Below are 21,760 nucleotides of genomic sequence, written 5' to 3'. Positions count from 1 at the left end.
TTTAAAGGGAGCGTTTTTGCTTAATAACCACCTTAGATATAGCTGATGCTCAATATAGTGGAGCTTGGTATTTTTTTGTGTGTTTTGCTAATAAGCTTTCCCTTGTTCTGGGAATTAAAATGCTTTCCTTTTTAACCCAGTTAACTCAGAAGGCCGCTATGAAAAGGCCCTTCTTTGAGGTCTCTCAGTGGAATTGATTGGTCCTGAACATTCTTCCCTCACTGGCTGCTAAAATATTTCCTAGCCATTGAAGGTATATTTTGAAGGCTGTCTCAAAACCTCCCTTCCAAGATGCTGAAGAATCGTGTGGGGAACAGCTCGGGCCCTCAAAGTGACGAGGGCTCCGTCTTCTCCCAGGCAGAGCACACGCTAGTTGCATCTTACTTGATTACGGCAGGTATGGCGGTTTGGTTACTCCAGTAACAGACATTTTTCTGTATATGGAAGTAGGGGTTACATGTTGCTCATCGGGGGGCTGGTAGTGGAGCGGTTATGCACTGGGCTGGTAACTGCAAGACCGGCAGCTTAAAACCACCAGCCTTTGAGAGGGAGACAGATGGTCGTTCTACTCCTGGAAAGAGTCTCAGGAACTCAAGGGCAGTCCTACTCTGTCCGACAGGGTTGCGATGAGTTGACATCAGCTTGACAGCAGTGTTTGATTGGGGGTTTTGTTTTGTTATGCATATTTAAAAATAGCTTTTTTTTTAGTGGAATCTAGCCAAGATTGAAAGTCCAGGAAAGAAAATTAAAGTCTTAAAAACAGAGAGAGAGAACAGGGTATATTGCTTTTGAGGCCAGAGTTTGAAACCTCACTTCATTCCACAATGTTGAAATGTAATGTGCCTCTTGAACTTGGACCCCATCTTTTATATTTTTACAACTGTGGATAGATTCCTTACCCTTTGGTTCTTTCAGTTTTTAAAATCTGCTAAATGAGGATAAGAATGCGTATCTTGAAGAGTACATGAAATAACACATCAAGTACTTTGTGTATAAGATGTTGGGAAAATATCACCCTTTGCCATAATGGTGCATTGATCCAAATATTGGATTAATCACTTAGATAAAGACGTCTTAGCAACAGAAAAGGGGGTGAAGGGAGGCGCTGGACAGGGAAAGATATGACAAAATAATAATTTATAAATTATCAAGGGCTCATGAGGGAGGGGGGAGCGGGGAGGGGGAAAAAGATGACTTGATGCAAAGGGCTTAAGTGGAGAGCAAATGCTTTGAAAATGATGAGGGCAAAGAATGTACAGATGTGCTTTACACAATTGATGTATGTATGGATTGCGATAAGAGTTGTATGAGCCCCTAATAAAATGTTTTTAAAAACCCAGACATCTTAGAAGATGAGAAGGATTGGAGGAATGATAAAACCCTTTTAGTATAATTTTTGGTGACTAGGTTGAAGTGTGATATAACTTTCTACTGAACAACCTCTTTATTTCCAAATGTATGTTCCTGCAATAAACTTCAGAAGAAACAATTTTTGTTATGTTGGGTTATTTTTTGGATTAAATTTTATGAAAAATTTCAAGCACATTCAAAAGTAGAGGGAAAGGCAATACATTCTCATGTACCCAACTTATTACTTGACAATCGCTTAGTTTTTCTCCATGAATTCACAATTAGAGTATTGCTTCTATCATTAGACATTGTGAGTTTCTAAGTTAATTTTATAGATAGTGATGGCATTAATTCAAGCAACATTTGAATGGCTGTTATATAAAATAAAGAACCACTGCCACCCGACTCTTAGTCACCCTAGAGGACAGGGTAGAACTACCCTTGTGACTTTCTGAGACTAACTCTTTATGGGAGTGGAAAACCTCATCGTTCTCCCACAGCTGTTTCAAACTGCTGACCTTGTGGTTAGCAGCCCAACACATAATCCAGTCCCAAAGTTCCTGAGAACTTTGTTTAGGGAGGGTGATATCAGGATGGGCCAATGGGATTTATATCCCTCATACAGTGGAGAGTTACTGGAAGTTTTGAAGAGTAAAGCCACGACAAATTCTATGTCATAGCAAGTTTATTCTTCCTGAAACATGGAGGGGAAAAGAACAGAAATCTGGAAAATTAGAATAACACCGTTAAAGGGACATGTTGACCCACGTGCCAAGATATAGTAGTTCTTACTGTACCTTTGTGTATTGGTGCTTGGAAACATTCCTCCATTTCCCACAATAGCGGGGATTCCAAACCAAACCAAACCAAACCAAACCAAACCAAACCAAACTCACCACCATTGAGTTAATTCTGGTTCACCAGTAATTCTCTTGATAACGAACACATCCCTACTGCTTTTTGGTTAGCCCCTACCAATCTGTTCCCAGCTGAAATGGTCCCACACCCACCCTTAGGAGCTAATGTGACCCACGGCTGGTGTCTGGGCATCTTATGCATCCTTTGCAGCAAGGAAGGGAAGTTGATTAGGCTATCCTCCAGGCCCAGTCCAATCAACAGTATTTCTCACTGTTAAAGAACACATTGATAGTCTAGAACGCTTAGGCACCCATCTATCTGAGTTCATCCAGCTCTGGGGCACTGACAACAGACTTTCTAAACCTGCAAGACTGAGGGTCAGATCCTGGACTTTGGGAACTCAACTAGGGGAGGCTTTTTGAATTTGGTAGTACCAAAAACTGGTATCCAGGTGAGGCTTTTTGATAGTACCGAAAACTCATATCCTTGCTGAGTATCCAAACTTTGTAGTACACTTTCTCTCTCTCTCTCTCTCTCTCTCTCTCTCTCTCTCTCTCTCTCTCTCTCTCTCTCTCTCTCTCTCTCTCTCTCTCTCTCTCTCTCTCTGTCTCTGTTGGGTGAAGCATGAGATTGGGACATATTGAATTCCAAAATAACACTAAAAGAGTATCCTATGATCTTACAAATGACAAATGCTTAAAAAATGCAATGGATTGAATGAAAAAGAAGATCTATATCTTGAGCATACAGGTTAGGACAGAAAATAATGACAGAAGAGCTGTTAATATAGAAGGGCTATTAACTGCAAGGTTGGCAGTTCAAATCCCCCCAGTCTCACCATGGGAGAAAGATGAGACTGTCTACTTCCATAAGGATTTACACTGTCATTAAAACCCTGTATAGGGTTGTCATGGGTCAGAATCAACTCAATAGCAGTGCATAGGTAAATAGACAAGGAGCTTCAGGTCTTAGAAAGCAGGAAGAAGTTGGGTTGCCAAGAGATAATGGGTGGTCCAATATGTATTCTAAAATTCATCAGGGATGATCAACCTGAAAGCTTTTTAAAAGCAGAGTAATTAGTGAAGGAGCATGAAGCTGTTCTTCAAATGAATGAACTAACCCAAACCAATCCCACGGGCACTGAGTCCAAGAACTTGCTGTATTTTTCAAGGGAAGGGGCATAATATTTCATTTTGATCCTACTCTTAAACAAAATGTGTGTTATTTCTCTATGTTTGCAGGAGTGATAAGTATTCTGAGCAACTTTATAGTTCTGGGCATCTTCATTAAGTACAAGGAACTTCGGACACCCACAAACGCAATGATCATAAACCTGGCAGTTACTGATATAGGAGTCAGTAGCATTGGCTACCCCATGTCTGCTGCGTCAGATCTGCATGGAAGTTGGAAGTTTGGATACGCAGGCTGTCAGGTATTGGAGACATTTGGAATTAAAGTAAAATAAATTGGATCAAAGAGCTATAAATTTAAATGTCTCAATTCCTGAGGGCTTAACTCAAATAAGATATTGCAGGATAATAGTTGTAGTGCATTTTATTGAAAACAAGTTTGAAAGTGACTGGGAAACAGTTTTTAAAAGGAGAAGTGAAATCAGTAGACATTATTACACATCTTTTAAAAAATCCTCCACACCAAAGGAAAAAGGAAATACCAAGCCATGCCCCCAAAAAAGACCCCCCCAAAGTCCCTCTCATCGAGTCCATGCCAACTCATGGTGACCCTATAGGACAGGACCCTATAGAACTGCCCCTGTGTATTTCCAAGACAGTGACTCTCTATGGGAGTAGAAAGCCCTGTCTCTCTCTAGGAGAGGCTGGTGGCTACCAACTGCTGACCTTGTACAGTCATTGAGATTCACCTTGAGAAGAAAAGCAGTTTTGCATATTCAAATGACTACCTTAATTTAAAAAATTAATGAGCTAATCATAATATCTGAGGAATGTAGTTAAACTACCATATTGTTAGATTTTACTTATGAAATGTTCTCCATGAGAATTGTGATTAAGTGTATTTACATTATATTTCCTGATGAAATAAATTAATCTTAATTTAAGTTAGCATAGTAAGCCAACAAAGAGGCTGTTGGGTTAAATTTTTTTGACAGGTCTCTTTCAGACCATAGGGTTCTAGAGAATAATAGTGAATAACGGAGCCCTGCTAGCATGGTGAATTATGCGTTGGGCTGCTAGCCACAAGGTCGCCAGTTTGAACCCACTTTCTGCTGCTGGGAGAAGCTAGGCCTTCTGCTCTTACCAAGATTCACAGCTTCAGAAACCCTGGGGCTCAGTTCTAGTCTGACCTGTATGGTTGCTATGAGGCAGAATTGACTCGATGGCAGTGGGTATATAATATTGAATAATGAACACCTATGTATGCTTCAATTAATTTTGTAAATATTTTTACACATTGGGTCAGAGAAAATGTAAATGGAGGGGAGAGAAGTCAGAAAGCTCTAGAACTTCATAGATACCGCTTAAGGTCACCCCGTATTACCCCCAAACCGGTTCCCTTCCTTCTCATGAGTAATTGTCTATTTCACTACATATCTATGCGTCCATAAGCCAGATGAATACTTCAAATTTTGCCTACATATCATATTGTTTGTATTATGAAGCTTCCTTTTTACGGCCCCCTATTATGTCCTTGAAGTTGGTACATGTTGATGGATGTCGGCATAATTTACAGTGTGCATAGTATGCTGTTGTATGAATTTAGCACAACCTATTCATTACTGCACATTTGTTTTCAATTTTTTCTAATACAACCAAGGCTTCCATAACTGTTCTTGACCATGTCTCTTCGTTCTATGTGTGAGACTTTCTCTACACACATTGCTGAGATGGATTATTGCCTTGTAGAATATGCTTGTCCTCAGATTTCTTAAATGTGGCAAATTGCTTTCCAAAATAGATATGCCAATTCTAAGAACTTGGCTTGTATCTTGTAGTTATAATGTGTGGTGATGAATACTTGATGTGGCTATAAATCTTTTCTCATAGTAGAAACATCCAGTTTTTCTCTTGTGCGAACAACTCATTTGTCTTTGGCCTCTTTTTCTACTCTTTCTTCTCCTTGATTGTGCACCTTCTCAATGCTAAGCTTTCATTGTTTGTATGCGTTGCACCGACTTTATGCTCAATAGTTGATGCTCCGTTGATGATGTCTTGTGCCATATAAGTTTCACTTTAAATCTGAAAGCATTTTTAAAGTGTCTATTTTAATTAATGACACCTCAAATACTTCCCCTAAGTGCCTCTATTACGCCTATTAAAATTGGCAATAAAATTTGATTTTGAAATTAGGGAGAAGGAATGGTAGATGACTGTATCTGTGAATGTCGTGGTGCATACACAAGCAAAGTTTGAAAACTTCTTAGATATAAGCAAATGCATTGAGGGAATGAGTGTCTGGGCCTGAGATTTCAGGACCACAATCTTTGGGGACACTGAAATCAATTGCCCAAAAGTAGTTCCCAAAGACAGTGTTTCCCTACTTTGGTGAGCAGATTAAAATTTGGTGAGCAGCCATCTAAGGTGAAACTATTGGTCTCTCCCAATCTGGAAGAGACAAGAGCAATAAAAATGGAAAGAGTGATGGGCAGTTAATCCAATAGACTACCAGGCCACAAGAACATCTGTCTGTACCACCTAAGACCAGAAGAACTAGATGGTGTCCAGTTGCCACGATCACCTGCTCTGCACGGGATCACATAACAAGGTCTTGGATGGAATGGGAGAAAATGTAGACCCCAATTCATCATGGGAATCATAGGAGACGAGGTTTACTGGTGAGATAGAGTGGTGGAATGCCCAAAACTATGACCCTAATTACCCTTCAGGTCTGGAACTGCACTTCCCCCGGCCCCCAGTTAGAAAAATCAAACCTTTAAGATTAGAAAGGCAGCCGTTCCCCAAGTCAAAGTACAGAGGGTCAGGGGAGAAGAAGGAGTGCAAACAGGGAGCACAGGGAGAAAGTGGGATAAGTGACGGTGCACTGAGGGCATTTCACTCAGTGACATGAAACAAAACGTGTCTGAAATGTTGACTGCAAAGCTGATGATCTGCTCTCTCAACCCAGTTAAGAAGGAAAGTTTAAAATCCAAACAAAAACCTTCCGTTAAGAAATCAGTGGAATAAAGTTTAAGCTATATTCTATCAATAGAATGACAACTTAGATGTTTTTGGAGCATTGTTCAGAAGGTAGATTCTTTCTACTTCTGGCTTTTCAGGTTTACGCTGGATTGAATATCTTTTTTGGTATGGCAAGTATCGGATTACTCACTGCTGTGGCTGTGGATCGGTACCTGACCATCTGCCATGCGGACAGAGGTACAACACTCCCTCAGACTCGCAAAGGCATCCCGTCCTTGTTTAAGGAACAGTGCACATACGTTCGCGCTAAAGCATAAACCTGACCGTCTTCAATCGCAGACACTCTTCCTTCTGACACTCTCGGTTCAAATGTATTCATGATTCCCTATTGAACTCGGAATAAAATCCAAGCTTCATAGGTCTGCTCCATGGTCTACCTTTCCAGCTTTGCCTGGGGCTGCTCATGTTTTGGGGGACTGGGCAAGCTCGCCCCCCTTGGGGCCTTTGTACATGCTGTTTGCTGAGTTTGGGAGCCTCATCTACCTGATCCCAGCTTCTGTTTAAATGCCATTTTTAAAAGAATGCAAGCTCAACTAGATCCGATTTGAGCCTGTGTTTTGTAAAGAATCTACTTGATAACAACTTTGAATTGTTGTAAGCAATTGGTTAAAACAGGGTGAAGGTATGGATCCCGCGGTTGGCCAGTGGTGCTAATGTTTCATGTGATTGTCAACAGGGAGAAGAATGACCTCTAACACGTATGTCGGCATGATCCTGGGTGCCTGGATCAATGGCTTCCTGTGGGCTTTGCTGCCTGTCATAGGGTGGGCGAGTTATGCTCCAGATCCCACTGGTGCTACCTGTACCATAAACTGGAGGAAAAACGATGCGTAAGAGACACGTTTCTACTTTAAGTCAAAGGATGCTAAATCAAAAGATGCTCCCATCTTCCCCCCCACCCCACCCACCGCCTTATCACATTGAAGCTCAGATCACCTATCTCTACTACAGGATGTGGCAAAGGGCTTCCTGGTGGTGATGATATGAGCCAATGAATAGGCACAATTGTTGTCATTTTCTAATGAATTGTGCTTGTGAAGGTGTGCAAGGGGGGGCCCTCCAAGCCCCTCTCTCTGCCCCCCTGTCCTGCCCCTTTGTCCCTCTCCCCTAAGGCATCCACCGTGGATACAAAGCACGCCTAACCCACTTGCACGTCTCAGAGGTGACGCCTGTGTGGGCAAAGGGACTGTGAGCGAAGTGAGGTGCAAGCAAGTCTGGTTACAGTCCAGGCCGACTCGTACGTCTTCTCAAAAAGCTCTGGTGCTAGCGCGTCTCCTGGGAATCACACAGCCAAAGCGGTCCCTGCAAGCATTTGCCTTCCGATGCTCCCCTGTGCTTCTTGTGAAGAGGAGGCTCATGCGACGTGCTAAAGAAAAAACGAGCTTGCTCTGAAAGCAACCAGAAAATTCTAGATCTAAATTCCAGAACTCTTTCTGGAAAGAATGCTAAAGGCCAAATGTTTTAGGCTGTCGAGGTCATACAGTCTTTAACATACCTGCCAACCATACCATGACAGCAGCTATACACAGTATGTGTTCGGCTGTGTTCCAATAAACCTTTACTTACCAGGACAAGTGGCAGGCAGGCTGGGTTTAGTTTGGGGCTTGGTTTGCCAGTGCCTCGTCTAAATGAATGAAAGTCATGCATGCAGCCTGAACCCTGTGGCAAAACTCAACAGATGTGACATAAGGGTAGGCTTCTGTCCAGGATGCAGGTTGGACCTCTTTTTTTTAACCATCTAAACGGACTTTTAAAAGTCAGCCAGCCAGCAAATGTTGGAAATCTATAGGGACCCTCCTCTCTTCCTGCTGCTTTCTATCACGCCCTGTTCCAGTAAGAATATTCATATAGGCGGACCCTTGAAATAGCTATAGAATAGCATTTAGAGGATCTCACCATTATTGAGCATTAGGCTGCTAAGCACAAGGCCAGTGGTTCAAAACCACCAGCCGCTGCTCAGGAGAAAGATAGGGCTTTCGGTACCGGGAACCCTTAGTCTCAGAACCTCACAGGGGAAGTTCTATCCTGACCTATCTGGTTGTTATGAGTCTGCATTGACTCGATGGCAACATTAATTTTTAAAAAAACCAAACCATTGTCTTGTGTCTGCTAAAGCATGATTTTCAAATTGTCAATCAATCAGAATTTTCTCCTAAGTTCCTTGATCCTTTGTATTTAAACTCTGGGGAAATTTCCCGTTAGTGCAGGACTTTGGTGACTTCTTATCAAGGACGGTTCCACCCTGGATTATTTAGTTCCTTCAACGAGCTTTTAATTTTCCCAGAAGCTCCAGTTTGTGATTGTTCTGTTTCCCAGCCTGCATTTAGGATGTAAAACGAGTAGCTATAATTGCGGTCTCTTATTTTCAGATCTTTCGTTTCTTACACGATGACAGTTGTCGGGATAAATTTTGTCGTGCCCTTAGCAGTGATGTTTTATTGCTACTACCACGTCACTCAAACCATTAAACGTCACACGGCGAGTAGCGGTGCTGAGGACCTCCACAGAGACTGGTCGGATCAGTTAGACGTGACCAAGGTAGGACGTCTACGTCTGTAGTAGCAGTGTTTGTGCTCAGGCTCTCGCATACACGTAGTGAACGAGGCCGCCTTCCCCATTTTGGTATTTGCCACATTTCTAAGTGATATGCTTATTTTCTATTTTATTTATTTATTTTCAGTCTCCGTGGAGACCATCAAAAATTGCCAGTGCCGACTATATTTCAAGTCGTCACGGCGGGGTATTGGGAAAAGTTTTCAAGTAGCAATAATTGTGCCTCGGGTAAACCTCATTGGCTATGATATTTCCACTGCGCAAAGCTTTATTTTCTATTTTAGATTAAAAAATTTTCTTTCCCTTATCAGAGAGCTTCCCTTCGATCCTTCTTTCTCCTCATTCTGTCACTCTCAGGATAACATTACATGATTGAATTGAGAGTCAATATTTATATTATTTTGACTATTGAAATTTTATTTTCTGCAGATTTCTTTAGGATACAATGTTTTGTACTTCTTCATATTTTTCTTAAGAATGAAAATACTTATAAAGAAATATCATGGAAAACCTTATATGAAAAAGTTTGGCAATTTACATGAAATGAAATTTCCCCCCCCAAATGTTACAAATGACTCAATCGATTTTAGAAGAAATATAAAGTTTAAATAGACCTGGAAGAAGTTTACAGTAGTGATTAAAACATCTTCCCACATCGAAAAGCTCACACTTTGATCTCATCACTATTGAATTTAAATTTTTAAAAAGTTTTATTAACATTTAATACACACATCGTTTACTAGTTCATATGTGTTAAAAAGAGTTGTGCAATCATTGCCACCACAATCCATTTTATAACATTTTCTCAGTCTTGTACTCATTGCTATTATTATTCGCTCCCCATTTACCCTCTAATTCCCCTGCTAAAACCTTAAGAAATTATTAAACTAGTCTCTGTCCCTATAGATTTACCCATCCTGGATTTCATTTAAAGAAATTCATATCAAACAACAACAAAACAAACATTAACAACAACAACAAAAACCCTAGAAAACCTCAATCCAAATGAGAGCTGAAAATAATAAAAACTAGGAAAAATTTAAAATGAGTCAAAAGGGAAAATAAATGATAAGGTGATCATTTTAAATAATTTTATATCCAGTCAGAATGCTCCTTAGAGGGAAAGAAGGTGAGATTTCTCTCACATACTTTGGACATTGTGCTAAAATAGAGGGGCAACTAAAAAGAGCATCGTTGTCGACAAGGTGGATTGATATAGTGGCTCCAACAATGGACTCAAACAAAACTAGTGTGAGGCTGATGCAGGTCTGGGCAGTGTTTATTATTGTTGTCAGAACCAACTTTATGACACTTAGCAATAGCAACACATCCGCATCAATACACTTTCTGAATGCGTTCTGTTGTGGTGGTTAGATGCCATTGAGTCGCTTCAAACCCTTAGGGACCTACGCACAAGGGAATGAAAGACTGCCTGGTCCTGAGCCATCCTCACACTTGTTCTTATGGTCAAGCCCACTTGTGATCACCCTCTCAATCCACCTTCCGAGGGCCGCCTTCTCTTTTGCTGTCCCTCTGCTTTATCAAGCATAATATCTTTCTCCAGGGACTGGTCTCTCCTGACAACATGCCAAAAGTATGTGAGACAAAACTCTCACTGTCCTTGCCTATAAAGCACCCTCTGGCTGGTCTTCCAACTCAGACTTGTTTGTCCTGTTAGCAGTCCAGGACACTTTATCAGAAATAATACTCAATATTTTTTCTCCAGCACCACAATTCAACTCCATCAATTCTTCTTTGGTCTTCCTTATTCAATGTCCAACTTTCACAAGCATATGAGGCAATTGAACATATCATCGCTTGGGTCAGGTGCACCTTAGTCCTTAAAGTAACAGCCTTGCTTTTCAACACTCTAAAGAGACCTTGTGCCACAGATTTGCCTAATACAGCAAGTCCTTTGATCTTTTGCCTGCTGCTTCCATGAGCATCGATCGTGGAACCAAACAAGACAAAATCTTTGCCAGCGTCAATCTTTTCTACATCTTTCATGATGATATTGGTCCAGTTGGGAGGATTGCGGTCTTCCTTACAGTGAGTTGGAGTCCACACTGCAGGCTGCAGTTCTTGATCTTCGTCAGCAGGTGCCACAAGCTCTCTCTCTCACTTTCAGAAAGCAAGGTTGGGTCATCTGTGTATTGCAGGTTGTTAAGAAGCCTTCCTCCAATCCCAACGCACACTTTTCTTCATGTAAGCCAGCTTCTCGGATTTTCTCAGCATACAGTTTGAATAAGTATGGTGAGAGGATACAACCCTGATGCCCACCTTTCCTGATTTTAGACCATGCAATAGTCCCATGCCCTGTTTGCACAACTGCCTCTTGAATCATGTATAAGTTCCCGGGGAGCACAGTGAAGTGTTCTGGAATTCTCATTCTTCTCAAGGCTACCCGTACCTTGTTGTGATCTATGGAGTAAAATGTCTTGACATAGTCAACACAATACAAGTAAACAACTTTCTGGTATTCTCTGCTGTGAGTCAAGATAAAACTGACATCAGCCATGATATCCCTTGTTCTACATCCTCTTCTGAATCTGCCCTGAAACCCTGTCAATGTACTGCTGCAACCATTGTTGAATGATCGTCAGCACAATATGATTCAATGAGTTTTCTGTAATTTGAGCATCCTGTTGGGTCATTTTTCTTTGGCATGGGTACAAATACGATCTTTTCCAGTCAGTCGGCCAAGGAGCTGTCTTCCAAACTTTCTGGCATAGACGAATAAGTGCTTCCAGTGCTCCATCAGCTTGTCGAAACATTTCAGTTGGCAGTCAGTCAATTCGTCAAGCCTTGGTTGGGGCTAATGCTTTCTGTGAAGCTTGAACATCTTCCTTCAGCACCATTGGCTCTTGTTCATATGCCACCTCTTGAGATGGTTAAATGTTCACCAGCTCTTTTGTGGTGTAGTGACTCCATTCGTTCCATTTTCTTTGCACGCTCCTGCATCATTCATAGACTCTTTCAGCTTTGCAACCCGAGACTTGAATTTTGTCTTGAGTTCTCCCAGTTCAAGATACGTGGAGAGTGTGCTTCCCTTATGGTTTTCTCACAGTGGGTTTTCACACATTTCACTCTAATATTCTACTTTGTCTTCTCAAGGTGCCCTTTGAAAATTCGCTGTTCAGCTCTTGACCTCATAATTTCTTCCATGTGCCTCAGCTACTCGAAGATTAAGAGCAAGTTTCGGAGTCTCTTCTGACATTCACCTTGATCTTTTCACTCTTTCCTGTCTTTTTAACGATCTTTTACCTTCTTTTTGAATGCTGTCCTCCCCATGCACCAGATCTGTTCTTGAAATTCCTGTGGTATAGACTCAAGGTCATATTTCAATTCTTGTGGACTTGTTTTAATTTTCTTCAGCTTCAGTCTGAATTTACAAGGGAGTGAGTGGGGATCCGTTCCACAGTCAGCTCTTGGCCTGGTTTTTGTGATGTGTGTTGATGTGATCCTGGGGCTCTGTCACTGGTATTTCAAATGCCAGCAGAGTCACTCAAAGTGAACAGGTTTCATCAGAGTTTCCAGACAAAGAACAGATTCTGAAGAAGGAATCAGCTGCCCCCTTTGCAGAAAGCAGACATTGAAAACCTTGTGCATAGCCTTAAAACCTTGCCAGATGCTACAGGCCTCTGAACTTTTTCGAAGACAGTGCTGTTCATACCCCGGCCAGGGGTCAAGGGGCCAGAGGGGCTCACAGGTGGTTTAATCCACACAGGGACTCGGCAAGAGGATTTTGGACTTTCACTGTCACTAGTAACCCTCAGCAAGCAACATACTCAGAATTTAAACTCTAGTACAATTCCGTCCTCTGGTCTCGTATTTTATTATTTACAATCCCTGACACAAGCTGGTGTGCTTCTCTTGGGTGGATTTAGCTAACACCTCGATTAGATGACTGCTTCTTTTAAGCCCTCAGGCACTATTTTTTCATCTAGCCAGCAGCATCTTATCTCTTCATTCTACTTTGCTATAGCCCTCATACCTTTAGTGGTCCATTCATGTGGATGAATATTGAACAGGGCTATATCACAAGAACTGCTTATTCTTAGGTTAGGATTTATGGTATAGTTCAAAATCCATTCATATACCTAAGGTTTACATATCCTTGTTCCAATTTCACACCTCTTTTTTTTCAAATACATCTTATCCCCTCCCTGTGGAGTTAATTTTGAATTCTGCCTCCTGTGCCTGCTTTTTGGTCTGCCTACTGTTTTACGTGCCCGTTCCTAGTTAATCTCTGAATTCTTCTCCCCGCATGTCCAAACATGACAGAGAATGGACTGATAGTGTCCGTTTCTTGGCGCTTCCCTCCTGGGACCCCTTGATGGGCTGCGCCCTAGAATTGCTGCCCAGATAGTCCTCATCCATAGCCAGTCCCTCATTGATAAGCAAAACAACCAGGCAGAAAACAAACATACAAACACACCACAAAACCCAAACCCATTGCTATTTAATGGGTTCTGACACCCAGAACTCCCTGTATTCCAGAGTAAACTGCTCCCAGACTCTCTGGGTTGGAATCCTTATGGAGGCAGATCACCAGGCCAGTCTTCCACAGCACCACGGAATGGGTTTAAGTATAAAGTAGTTGAACACAAGCCATCCCCACCTGAAAAGGTTCGTGGGCTCTGTTTTCTGGATTGTGTATCTGTCCCACCCCCTTTTTATCGACACTCTGCCTCTCATTTGGTGGAGCACATTGTAAGCACAAAGTCCGTGACCTTCAAGATGAGGCTGCTTGCTCCTGTAACAACTCGCAGTCTCAGAAAACCCTACAGCATCGCTCTGAGTTGCAACCAACTCAAAGGCAGTGGGCGGGGTTCTCCACTAGAGCTCTTCTCCGATGGATTCTTCTCTGAGAGAGTTACTAGGCAGGTAAATGAAGACGGCATGGCTGAAACTGTCTTCATTCTGCTCTCATGTTTGACCGTCAGTTTATTTACCATGCGTTCTGGGTAGAAATGGTTTTCAAAGGTTTTGGAAGGCTCTTGCACTGTACTCACGCTCTTAGCATCTAGAGTTGCTTTCCTCTGGTCTGTCACTTGCCAAAGTGAAGATTCTTTCCTACCCCTCTTCGGAGGTATGTGTCTGTCTACCAGTCTTCGTGGGGATCAGTGGGGTGCATCATGCAGGATCCTTATTTTCATAACAGCAATTCAGCATCCAGCAGAGTTGAATGTCCTCTCGCCCTGAGTCTGCCTTTTTACATATCGGCTAGGCTTTCCCTCTGGGGCTTTCCTAGGGAGAAGGGGCTGTGGCTGGACTGAGTGCAGAGGGGATCCAAAATCTCGCCATTTCCTTGGCAGACTGTCAGCCAGCTGTCCTGCTTTTAATTCCCTGGAGTTGTCTGCATTCACATTTTTCCTACCTCTAATTTCTGAGTCTTCCTGGGTTCAGTGGACTGAATTAAGTCTGTATCTGGTTTCCTCTCATCGTTGTTTTTCTTTTTCTTCTTAAATCAACCTCACTGATAAAGCCTGATAAGTAATTTGTCATGTGTTAAATTGTTAGTTTCCATGAAACACACACATGCACATATTGTCTGATTGCCCATTCTGGGCCCTTATGGGTTTTTTTTTGTCTTTTAAAAAATCTCTTTTCATCCTTCTAGTGTGTGATCTGGAGGGAGCAGTGCACAGCATCTAATTGTCCATTTACAAAAGCTACATGGGCGTGCCTTCCCCCAAATACCTGTACTCCACAGACAGTGCATCCGGCGGGAGCTGGTCTGTGTCAGTCTCACTGAGCTCAATGTCGGGCTGAAATTTTATGTACAGATGAGTTTTGAAAATTAGAAGGTTATTTATTTAGACTTGAGGAAATGAACAAGTCATGCTGGTAATCCACAGCATGAAATGGATTTTCATCTGCCTCTCATCAAATCCAGCTTTTGTATCCTCCTCTGACCCACCGAAACAAAGGAGGTATTCTGTACATTTGTGCAACGTCCTCAGAAGAGCATTGTAATATGTGAATCGATGTTTCCATTACACAAGTGCTTTTTCAATAAACATTTATTGGGGGCTCTTACATCTTTTATCACAATCCATACATTCATCCAGTGTGTCAAGCACATGTGCACATATGCCGTCCTCATCATTTTCAAATCATTCTCTTCCCAGTTGAGCCCCTGGTATCAGCTCCCCATTTCTTCCCCCTCCCTTTCCTACCTGCCCTCCCTCACGAACCCTTGATAAGTTATAGATTATTATTTCCATATCTTGCATCATCCTCCATTGCCCCTCACCCACTTTTCCTTTATTTGTCCCCCTGGGAGGGGGTTCTAGATTTATTCTTATGATAGATTCCCCCTTTCTCCCCCCACCCTCCCCTAATCCTCCTGGCATCTCTATTCTTATTGTTGGCCCTGGGGGGTTTATCTATCCTGGATTTCCTGTGTTGCAGGCTTTTATCTGTAGCAGTGTGAATGCACTGGTCTAATCCAATTTCTAAGGTAGAATTGAGGTCATGATAGTGGGATGAAGGAAGTACCAAAGAAATAGAGGAAAACTGTGTGTTTCATCGGTGCTATACTGCACCCTGATTGGCTCATCTCTTCCCCAGGACCCTTCTGTGAGGGGATGTCCAATTGTCTACAGATGGGCTTTGGGTCTCCACTTCATGTTCTGCCCCCACCCTCAGCCCCCTCCATTCACCTTGGGTGTTGTTTTGTTCTGAGTCTTATATGCCTGACACCTAATCCCATCCGCTCCACATGATCACACAGGCTGGTGGGCTTTGTTTCTTCTCAGCTAGATGGCCGCTGGTTTACCTTCAAGCCTTTAAGACCCCAGATGCTTTATCTTTTGATAGCCGGGCACCATCAGCTTTCTTCACCACATTTGCTTATGTACCCGCTTTGTCTTCAGCGAACATGTCAGGAAGGTGAGCATCACAGAATGTTGGATTGTTAGAACAAAGGATTCTTGTGTTAAGGGAGTTAATTTCTGTCTTCAACCTTAATTCTTAACATATAGATATGATCACATAGTTTTATTCCCCTTTCATTATATATATATGCCTATATTTAGGCCTCTATAAATGTCCTTTGCCTTCTGATTCTTTCCTCTATTTCCTTTTACTTTCCTCTAGTCCCACCATCATGTTCATTTGGGTTTAGTAATTCCTCGCTGCTACATTGCCCTTGATTAAGGCTTACTAGGCATCCTACGACTTTCCTTCCATTGATTTTAGTTCACTTGTTGTTCCTTTGTCCCTGGGTTGGTTTCTTCCCCTCCCCGCAGCCCCACCCCCTTCCTTTCTTCCACCTTCCCTTCTTCCGTATCCCCCTGGAATCATTGGTCCCATTCTTTTCATCTCTGAATTATTTATCTCACCTATCTTATCTAAACAGACATGCAGATACATTAATAAGTTCAAAAACCAGGCAAAGCCAAATAAAACAACAAAGAGAGTCAAAACCAACAAAACAATATCAACAACAAAACAAAGATAAAAACAATATAACAATAACAAAAAGAAAGCCACTGACAAAAAATGGAAAAGCCTATAAATAGTTCAGGTCTGTTTGTTGGCCTTTCTGAGTGTTTTCCTGTTGGGTCTGATGGGGTGCCACACTCTGTCTCCAAAGTCAATTTTTGGTATTCCCTGGGGGCTTCATCACTCTGCTCCCCTGCACAAGTGCTTCTTGTCATAGGTGACTGTGCGTCAGAGCAAAATACAGTGAGGAAAACACTTAACTAATTCCTTCACACCCTTATGAATTCAAATTCCACTCTGTGCAGTTTCCCATATCAATTTAGATATTGATTTTGGCAAATATTTACTTCTCTTTCAGATGTCTGTGATAATGATACTCATGTTCCTAGTGGCTTGGTCCCCTTATTCCATTGTGTGCTTGTGGGCATCTTTTGGTGACCCACAGAAGATTCCACCCTCTGTGGCCATCATAGCACCACTGTTTGCAAAATCTTCTACATTCTACAATCCTTGTATTTATGTGATTGCTAATAAAAAGTAAGTAATGCCTAAAATACTCCCGAATTAAATAATGATACAAGAATGTTCAAAGACAATGAGATATGTTCTCAGACCTTATAGAAGTGACAGGAATTGACATCAAATGAATGTCAGCAAGAAGGATGTTTGTGTCATGCAATGAAGAACTGTGGTACCTTCTAGGAGCTGAAATGCCACCACCTCTAGTTCTGTGACAGGGTGACAGAGATGACGATGGATAATCCAAGAGCTAAGTCCTATCAGTTAAGCAATCCCAAAGTTAGCTCCATATCAGATGGCTCTCTGGCAAAGAAGTCCCCCAGTCAGTTCAGCTTGGCTCACAAGACATCAGTTCGAGTCCCACTCATGGAAATTCCATGTGTGCCAGAGTAGATGTAAATTGTCAATGGCTGATTTGAGGGAAGTAGATAGTCTTTTCTTCCAAGGTGTTTCTGGGGGGATTGAAACCTCTTGGTAACCTTTTGGCTAGCAGTCATGCACATTAGCCATTTGCGTCAACCTTCCAAACTCAAACCAAACTTACTACCATCATGTCGAGCCTGACTCACAGAAATCCATAGGACAGGGTAGAACTAACTGCTTACAGAAGTAGAAAGCTCATCTTTCTCCCTCAGAGCAGCTGGTAGTTTTGAACTGCTGACTTGGTTGTTATCAGTTCACTGTATAATCTACTCTGCCACTAGGGTTCCCTTTATTTAGCAGTAACAAAACCCAAACTCACTGCCATCAAATCAATGGCAGCTCATAGTGATCCTACAGGGCAGGGTAGAACTGCCCCTATGTGTTTCTGAGGCTGTGAATCTTCACAGGAGTAGAAAGCCTCATCTTTATACCATGGAGAGGCTGAGGAGTCTGACCTTGTGGGTACTAGTCCAATGTGTAGCCCAAGTACATCACCAACGCTCCTCTGAATCACCTTTTCTCCACTAACGTATATTTGAATGGGTCTTCCAAAAGACGTTGTTGCTGTTCAGTTGCTTATAATCATGGTGACTGACTCCATGTGTTACAGGGTTGAACAGCTCTATAGGGGGTTTTGCTGTAATTAGAATAATAGGCCCTTTCCTTTGTTGTACCACTGGGTAAGTTTGAACTGGCAACTTGCAAACTGCGGTGTCACCTAGTGACCTTTCTCAGAGGTTGTTGGATGCCGTCGAATCAGTTCTGACTCGCAGTAACACTGTGTGCAATAGAAGGAAATGTCTCTGGGCCGTGTGCTGCGATCACAATTGTTTGCATGTCTGAGCCCACCAATGCAGCCACAGTGTCAATCCATCTTGTTGAAAGTCGTCCCCGTTTTGCTGCCCCGCTACTTTCCAAGCATGATGTCCTTCTCCATCCAGGGACTAGTATCTTCTTCATTTTCAAAAGTGAGAGCAGTTTCATGACTGGAAAATAGACAAGGCTGTGTTGGGCTCCCTAAGCCGGTAGCACGTTTCCATATTTTGCCAGAAGAAACCACATCACTCGGTATCAGAGAGAAAGGCAGTGCTAACATACAGGGCGTTGGGACCCCTCCTGCCCCTCCCCCACTCCGATTTCTGGACTCAGGAAGGATTTCCTTTCCTGCTTCCTTAGTGAAATTCAGATGATTTCATTTCCTTTTATTTTTGGAAAAATGGAACGAACCTATTCACCCGTGCAAAAACAGTTGGCCAGAAGATCTCAGGAGAGGTCAGGTAATTTGAACCTGGAATACGAATGCTGCTTTTTATTAAACTATGTCTTTGTGCACATGCTTGGAGATGTGAAGAAACTTAACAACTTTAAGATCAAAGTGACCAAAGAGGAAGAATGAAGAACACATTTTAAATCCAGAGTCTCTTAATAATTCTTTTACAAAGATCAATTATTCTCACACCCTCCGAATTTCAACGGGCCTTCGCTCAGAGGAACCCATAGTTGTTGTTGAGTAGATTCCAATACAAGCTTAAAATATGCATTATGAGGTAAAAAAACAAAACTGACTCCAATTCTACCTTACCAATCCAGCTAGACCAGAGCATGTGCACTGGTACAGATAAGAACTGGAAACACAGGGAATCCAGGACAGATGAATCACTAAGGACCAGTGGTGAGAGTAGTGATACCAGGAGGGTAAGGGAGAGGTGGTGGGAGAAAGGGGAAACTGATGACAATGATCTACATATAGCCCCCTCCCAGGGGGATGGACAACAGAAAAGTAGGTGAAGGGAGACATTGGTCAGTGTAAGACATGAAAAAAATAATGATAAGTTATCAAGGGTTCATGAGGGAGGGAGGGAAGGTGGAGGAAGAAGGGGGAAAAATGAGGAGCTCATACCAAGGGCTCAAATAGAAAGAAAATATTTTGAGAATAATGATGGCAAATATACAAATGTGCTTGACACAATGGATGGATGTATGGATTGTGATAAGAATTGTATGAGCCCACTTTCGCCTTCCCAACACGATTGCTGAAAACAAAATGGGTGCATAAGTAAACGTGGTGAAGAAAGCTGATGGTGCCTGGCTATCACAAGATATAGCGTCTGGAATCATAAAGGCTTGAAGGTAAACAAGCGGCCATCTAGCTCAAAAGCAACAAAGCACACATGGAAGAAGAACACCAGTCTGTGTGATCACGAGATGTCAAAGGGATCAGGTATCAGGCATCAAAGAACAAAAAAATATATCATTGTGAATGAGGGGAAGTGTGGAGTGGGGACCCAAAGCCCATCTGTAGACAACTAGACATTCCCTTACAGAAGGGTCTCAGGGAGGAGATGAACCAGTCAGGGTGCAGTGTAGCAACAATGAAACATACAACTTTCCTCTAGTTCTTTAATGCTTCCTCCCCCCCCACACTCCACTATCATGATCCCAATTCTACCTTATAAAGCCAGCTAGACCAGAGGATGTATACTGGTACAAATAGGAACTGGAAACACAGGGAATCCAGGACAGATAAACCCTTCAGGACCAGTGGTGAGAGTGGCAATACTGGGAGGGTGGAGGGAAGGTGGGGTTGAAAGGGGGAACTGATCACAAGGATCTACATATAACCCTGTCCCAGTGGAATGGACAACAGAAAAGTAGGTGAGGGAGAAGTCAGACAGTGTAAGACACAAAAAAAATAATAATTTATAAATGATCCAGGGCTTGTATGGGAGGTGGGCAGGGAAGGAGGGGAAAAATGAGGAGCTGATACCATGGGCTCAAGTAGAAAGCCAATGTTTTGAGAATGATGATGGCAACAAATGCACAAATATGCTTGACACAATGGATGTATGGATTATGATAAGAATTGTATGAGCTTCCAATAAAATGATTTAAAAAACAACAACCAATTGCTGCTGACATTAGAAGTGGCATTTAAATGCACATCATCATTCAATTATTGTTTAAAAACCTTCAATGTTCATAAGCAGTGGCATTGGTCTTTGGCTATAGCATTTACCTTAAGGTTTTGTAGAGGGTGTTAATGGCGTCCAGAGTGGTGCATATGGTTAAAGCGCTCCACTACTAAGGAAAAGGTTGATGACCTGAATCTACCCAGAGCTGCCTCGGGAGGAAGGGCTCGTAATCTAATGAAGATGTCAAAACTGGAGGTGGAAATTGTTTTTGTCAGTACAGTCAATTGGTAGTAGTGGTACTTTTATTCAGACTTGAATGCATTTTTTTCTTTTAATTTTATTAGAAGTGTTGAATTTGCAGATGCAATTTGTACAGGCACAAAGTCGGCAGTTGGAGACCATCTGTCACTCCTTAGGAGAACGATGGAATAGTGACAGTCTCAGAAACTCCCAAGGGAAGTTCTATCCTGAACTACAGGGTTGCTATGAGTTGGCCTTGACTCACTAGCAGTGAGTTTGGTTTGCTATTGCCTTAACAAAACCCAAACCCATGGCCACTGAGATGAATTCTGACTCATCACAATCCTGCACGACAGAGTAGAACTGCCCCCATGGAGTGGTTGGTGGGCAAACTGCTGGTTTGCATCTGGGAGCTTAACCACTGTGCCGTGAGGGCTGCTTACTTATTGCCTCGTTAGATGCATCCATAGGAAACCCAAGTACGAATGAAGGAACCCCGCCCTCTCCTGCAGCACCCTCACAATTGTTCTTAGGCTCAGGCCGCTGTGCCAATTCTTGTCCAGGGCCTTCCTCTGCTTTGGTTGCTCCTCTACTTTACGGAGCACCATGTCCTTTCCCATCGTGCTCCCGACAACATGTCTAAAGCACATGAGATGACGTCTCACCATCCCTGCTTCTAAGGAGCATTCCGGTTATACTTCTTCCAAGATGGATTTGTCTGTTCGTTTGGTAGTCCATGGTATTTCCAATAGTCTTCATCATTAAAATGCTTGGATTCTTCTTTGTCTTCCTTATTCAATGTCCAACTCAGTCTTCTCTTAAAGCCTGTCACCTCGTTCGTGATATGCCTCTTGGGAAGGTGTAAAAAGAGTCCCAAATCACTGTCATTTCCCCCCTTTTTCACAGGTTCCGGAGGGCAATGTGTGCCCTGCTCCAGTGCCAGCCTCAGCAAGCAACGCAGGTGACCAGTATTTTACCCATGAATGTACCTCAACACCCATTGGCTTCTGGAAGACTCTGAAAGAAGAGAGAAGTGTGCATGATTAAAACACTTTATTTCCTTGTTATTGTTCTGTGATGTCTTGATGTTATATTACATGTGGTCCATTTAGATCTCATGTTGTCATAGAGGAGTGTCCTTTAGGATTGGAAGCTCCTCACGCAGAACATACAGTTCTGTCTGTGCAGTGCATGTGATGTGTACGTTGCTCTCTCTCACCGTATGTAAACTTGTTACTCAACTTCTGACAGACGCGGATGCCAGAGACCGAGGCTTCTGCT

At 42.4% G+C, this 21,760-nt stretch overlaps 1 protein-coding gene and 1 non-coding gene across 2 annotated transcripts; one reads left to right on the top strand and one right to left on the bottom strand.

Annotated features, from left to right (window-relative positions):
• The first annotated feature begins 291 nt into the window (after positions 1-291).
• RRH (retinal pigment epithelium-derived rhodopsin homolog) lies at positions 292-21,500 on the top strand. Its single transcript, XM_075544847.1, has 7 exons — positions 292-397; positions 3,450-3,640; positions 6,458-6,557; positions 7,057-7,210; positions 8,750-8,918; positions 16,744-16,922; positions 21,386-21,500. The coding sequence occupies exons 1-7, from the start codon at positions 292-294 to the stop codon at positions 21,498-21,500; spliced, it is 1,014 nt and encodes a 337-aa protein (XP_075400962.1).
• Positions 9,061-9,201, bottom strand: LOC142443945 (U4 spliceosomal RNA). The gene has a single exon (XR_012783648.1). It is a non-coding gene; the product is annotated as a U4 spliceosomal RNA (small nuclear RNA).
• Positions 21,501-21,760: the final 260 nt, after the last annotated feature.

This window comes from Tenrec ecaudatus, chromosome 3 (assembly GCF_050624435.1).
Source record: "Tenrec ecaudatus isolate mTenEca1 chromosome 3, mTenEca1.hap1, whole genome shotgun sequence".
In the NCBI taxonomy this organism is placed as follows: Eukaryota; Metazoa; Chordata; class Mammalia; order Afrosoricida; family Tenrecidae; genus Tenrec; species Tenrec ecaudatus.
This window is presented reverse-complemented; position numbering and strand designations above follow the sequence as displayed.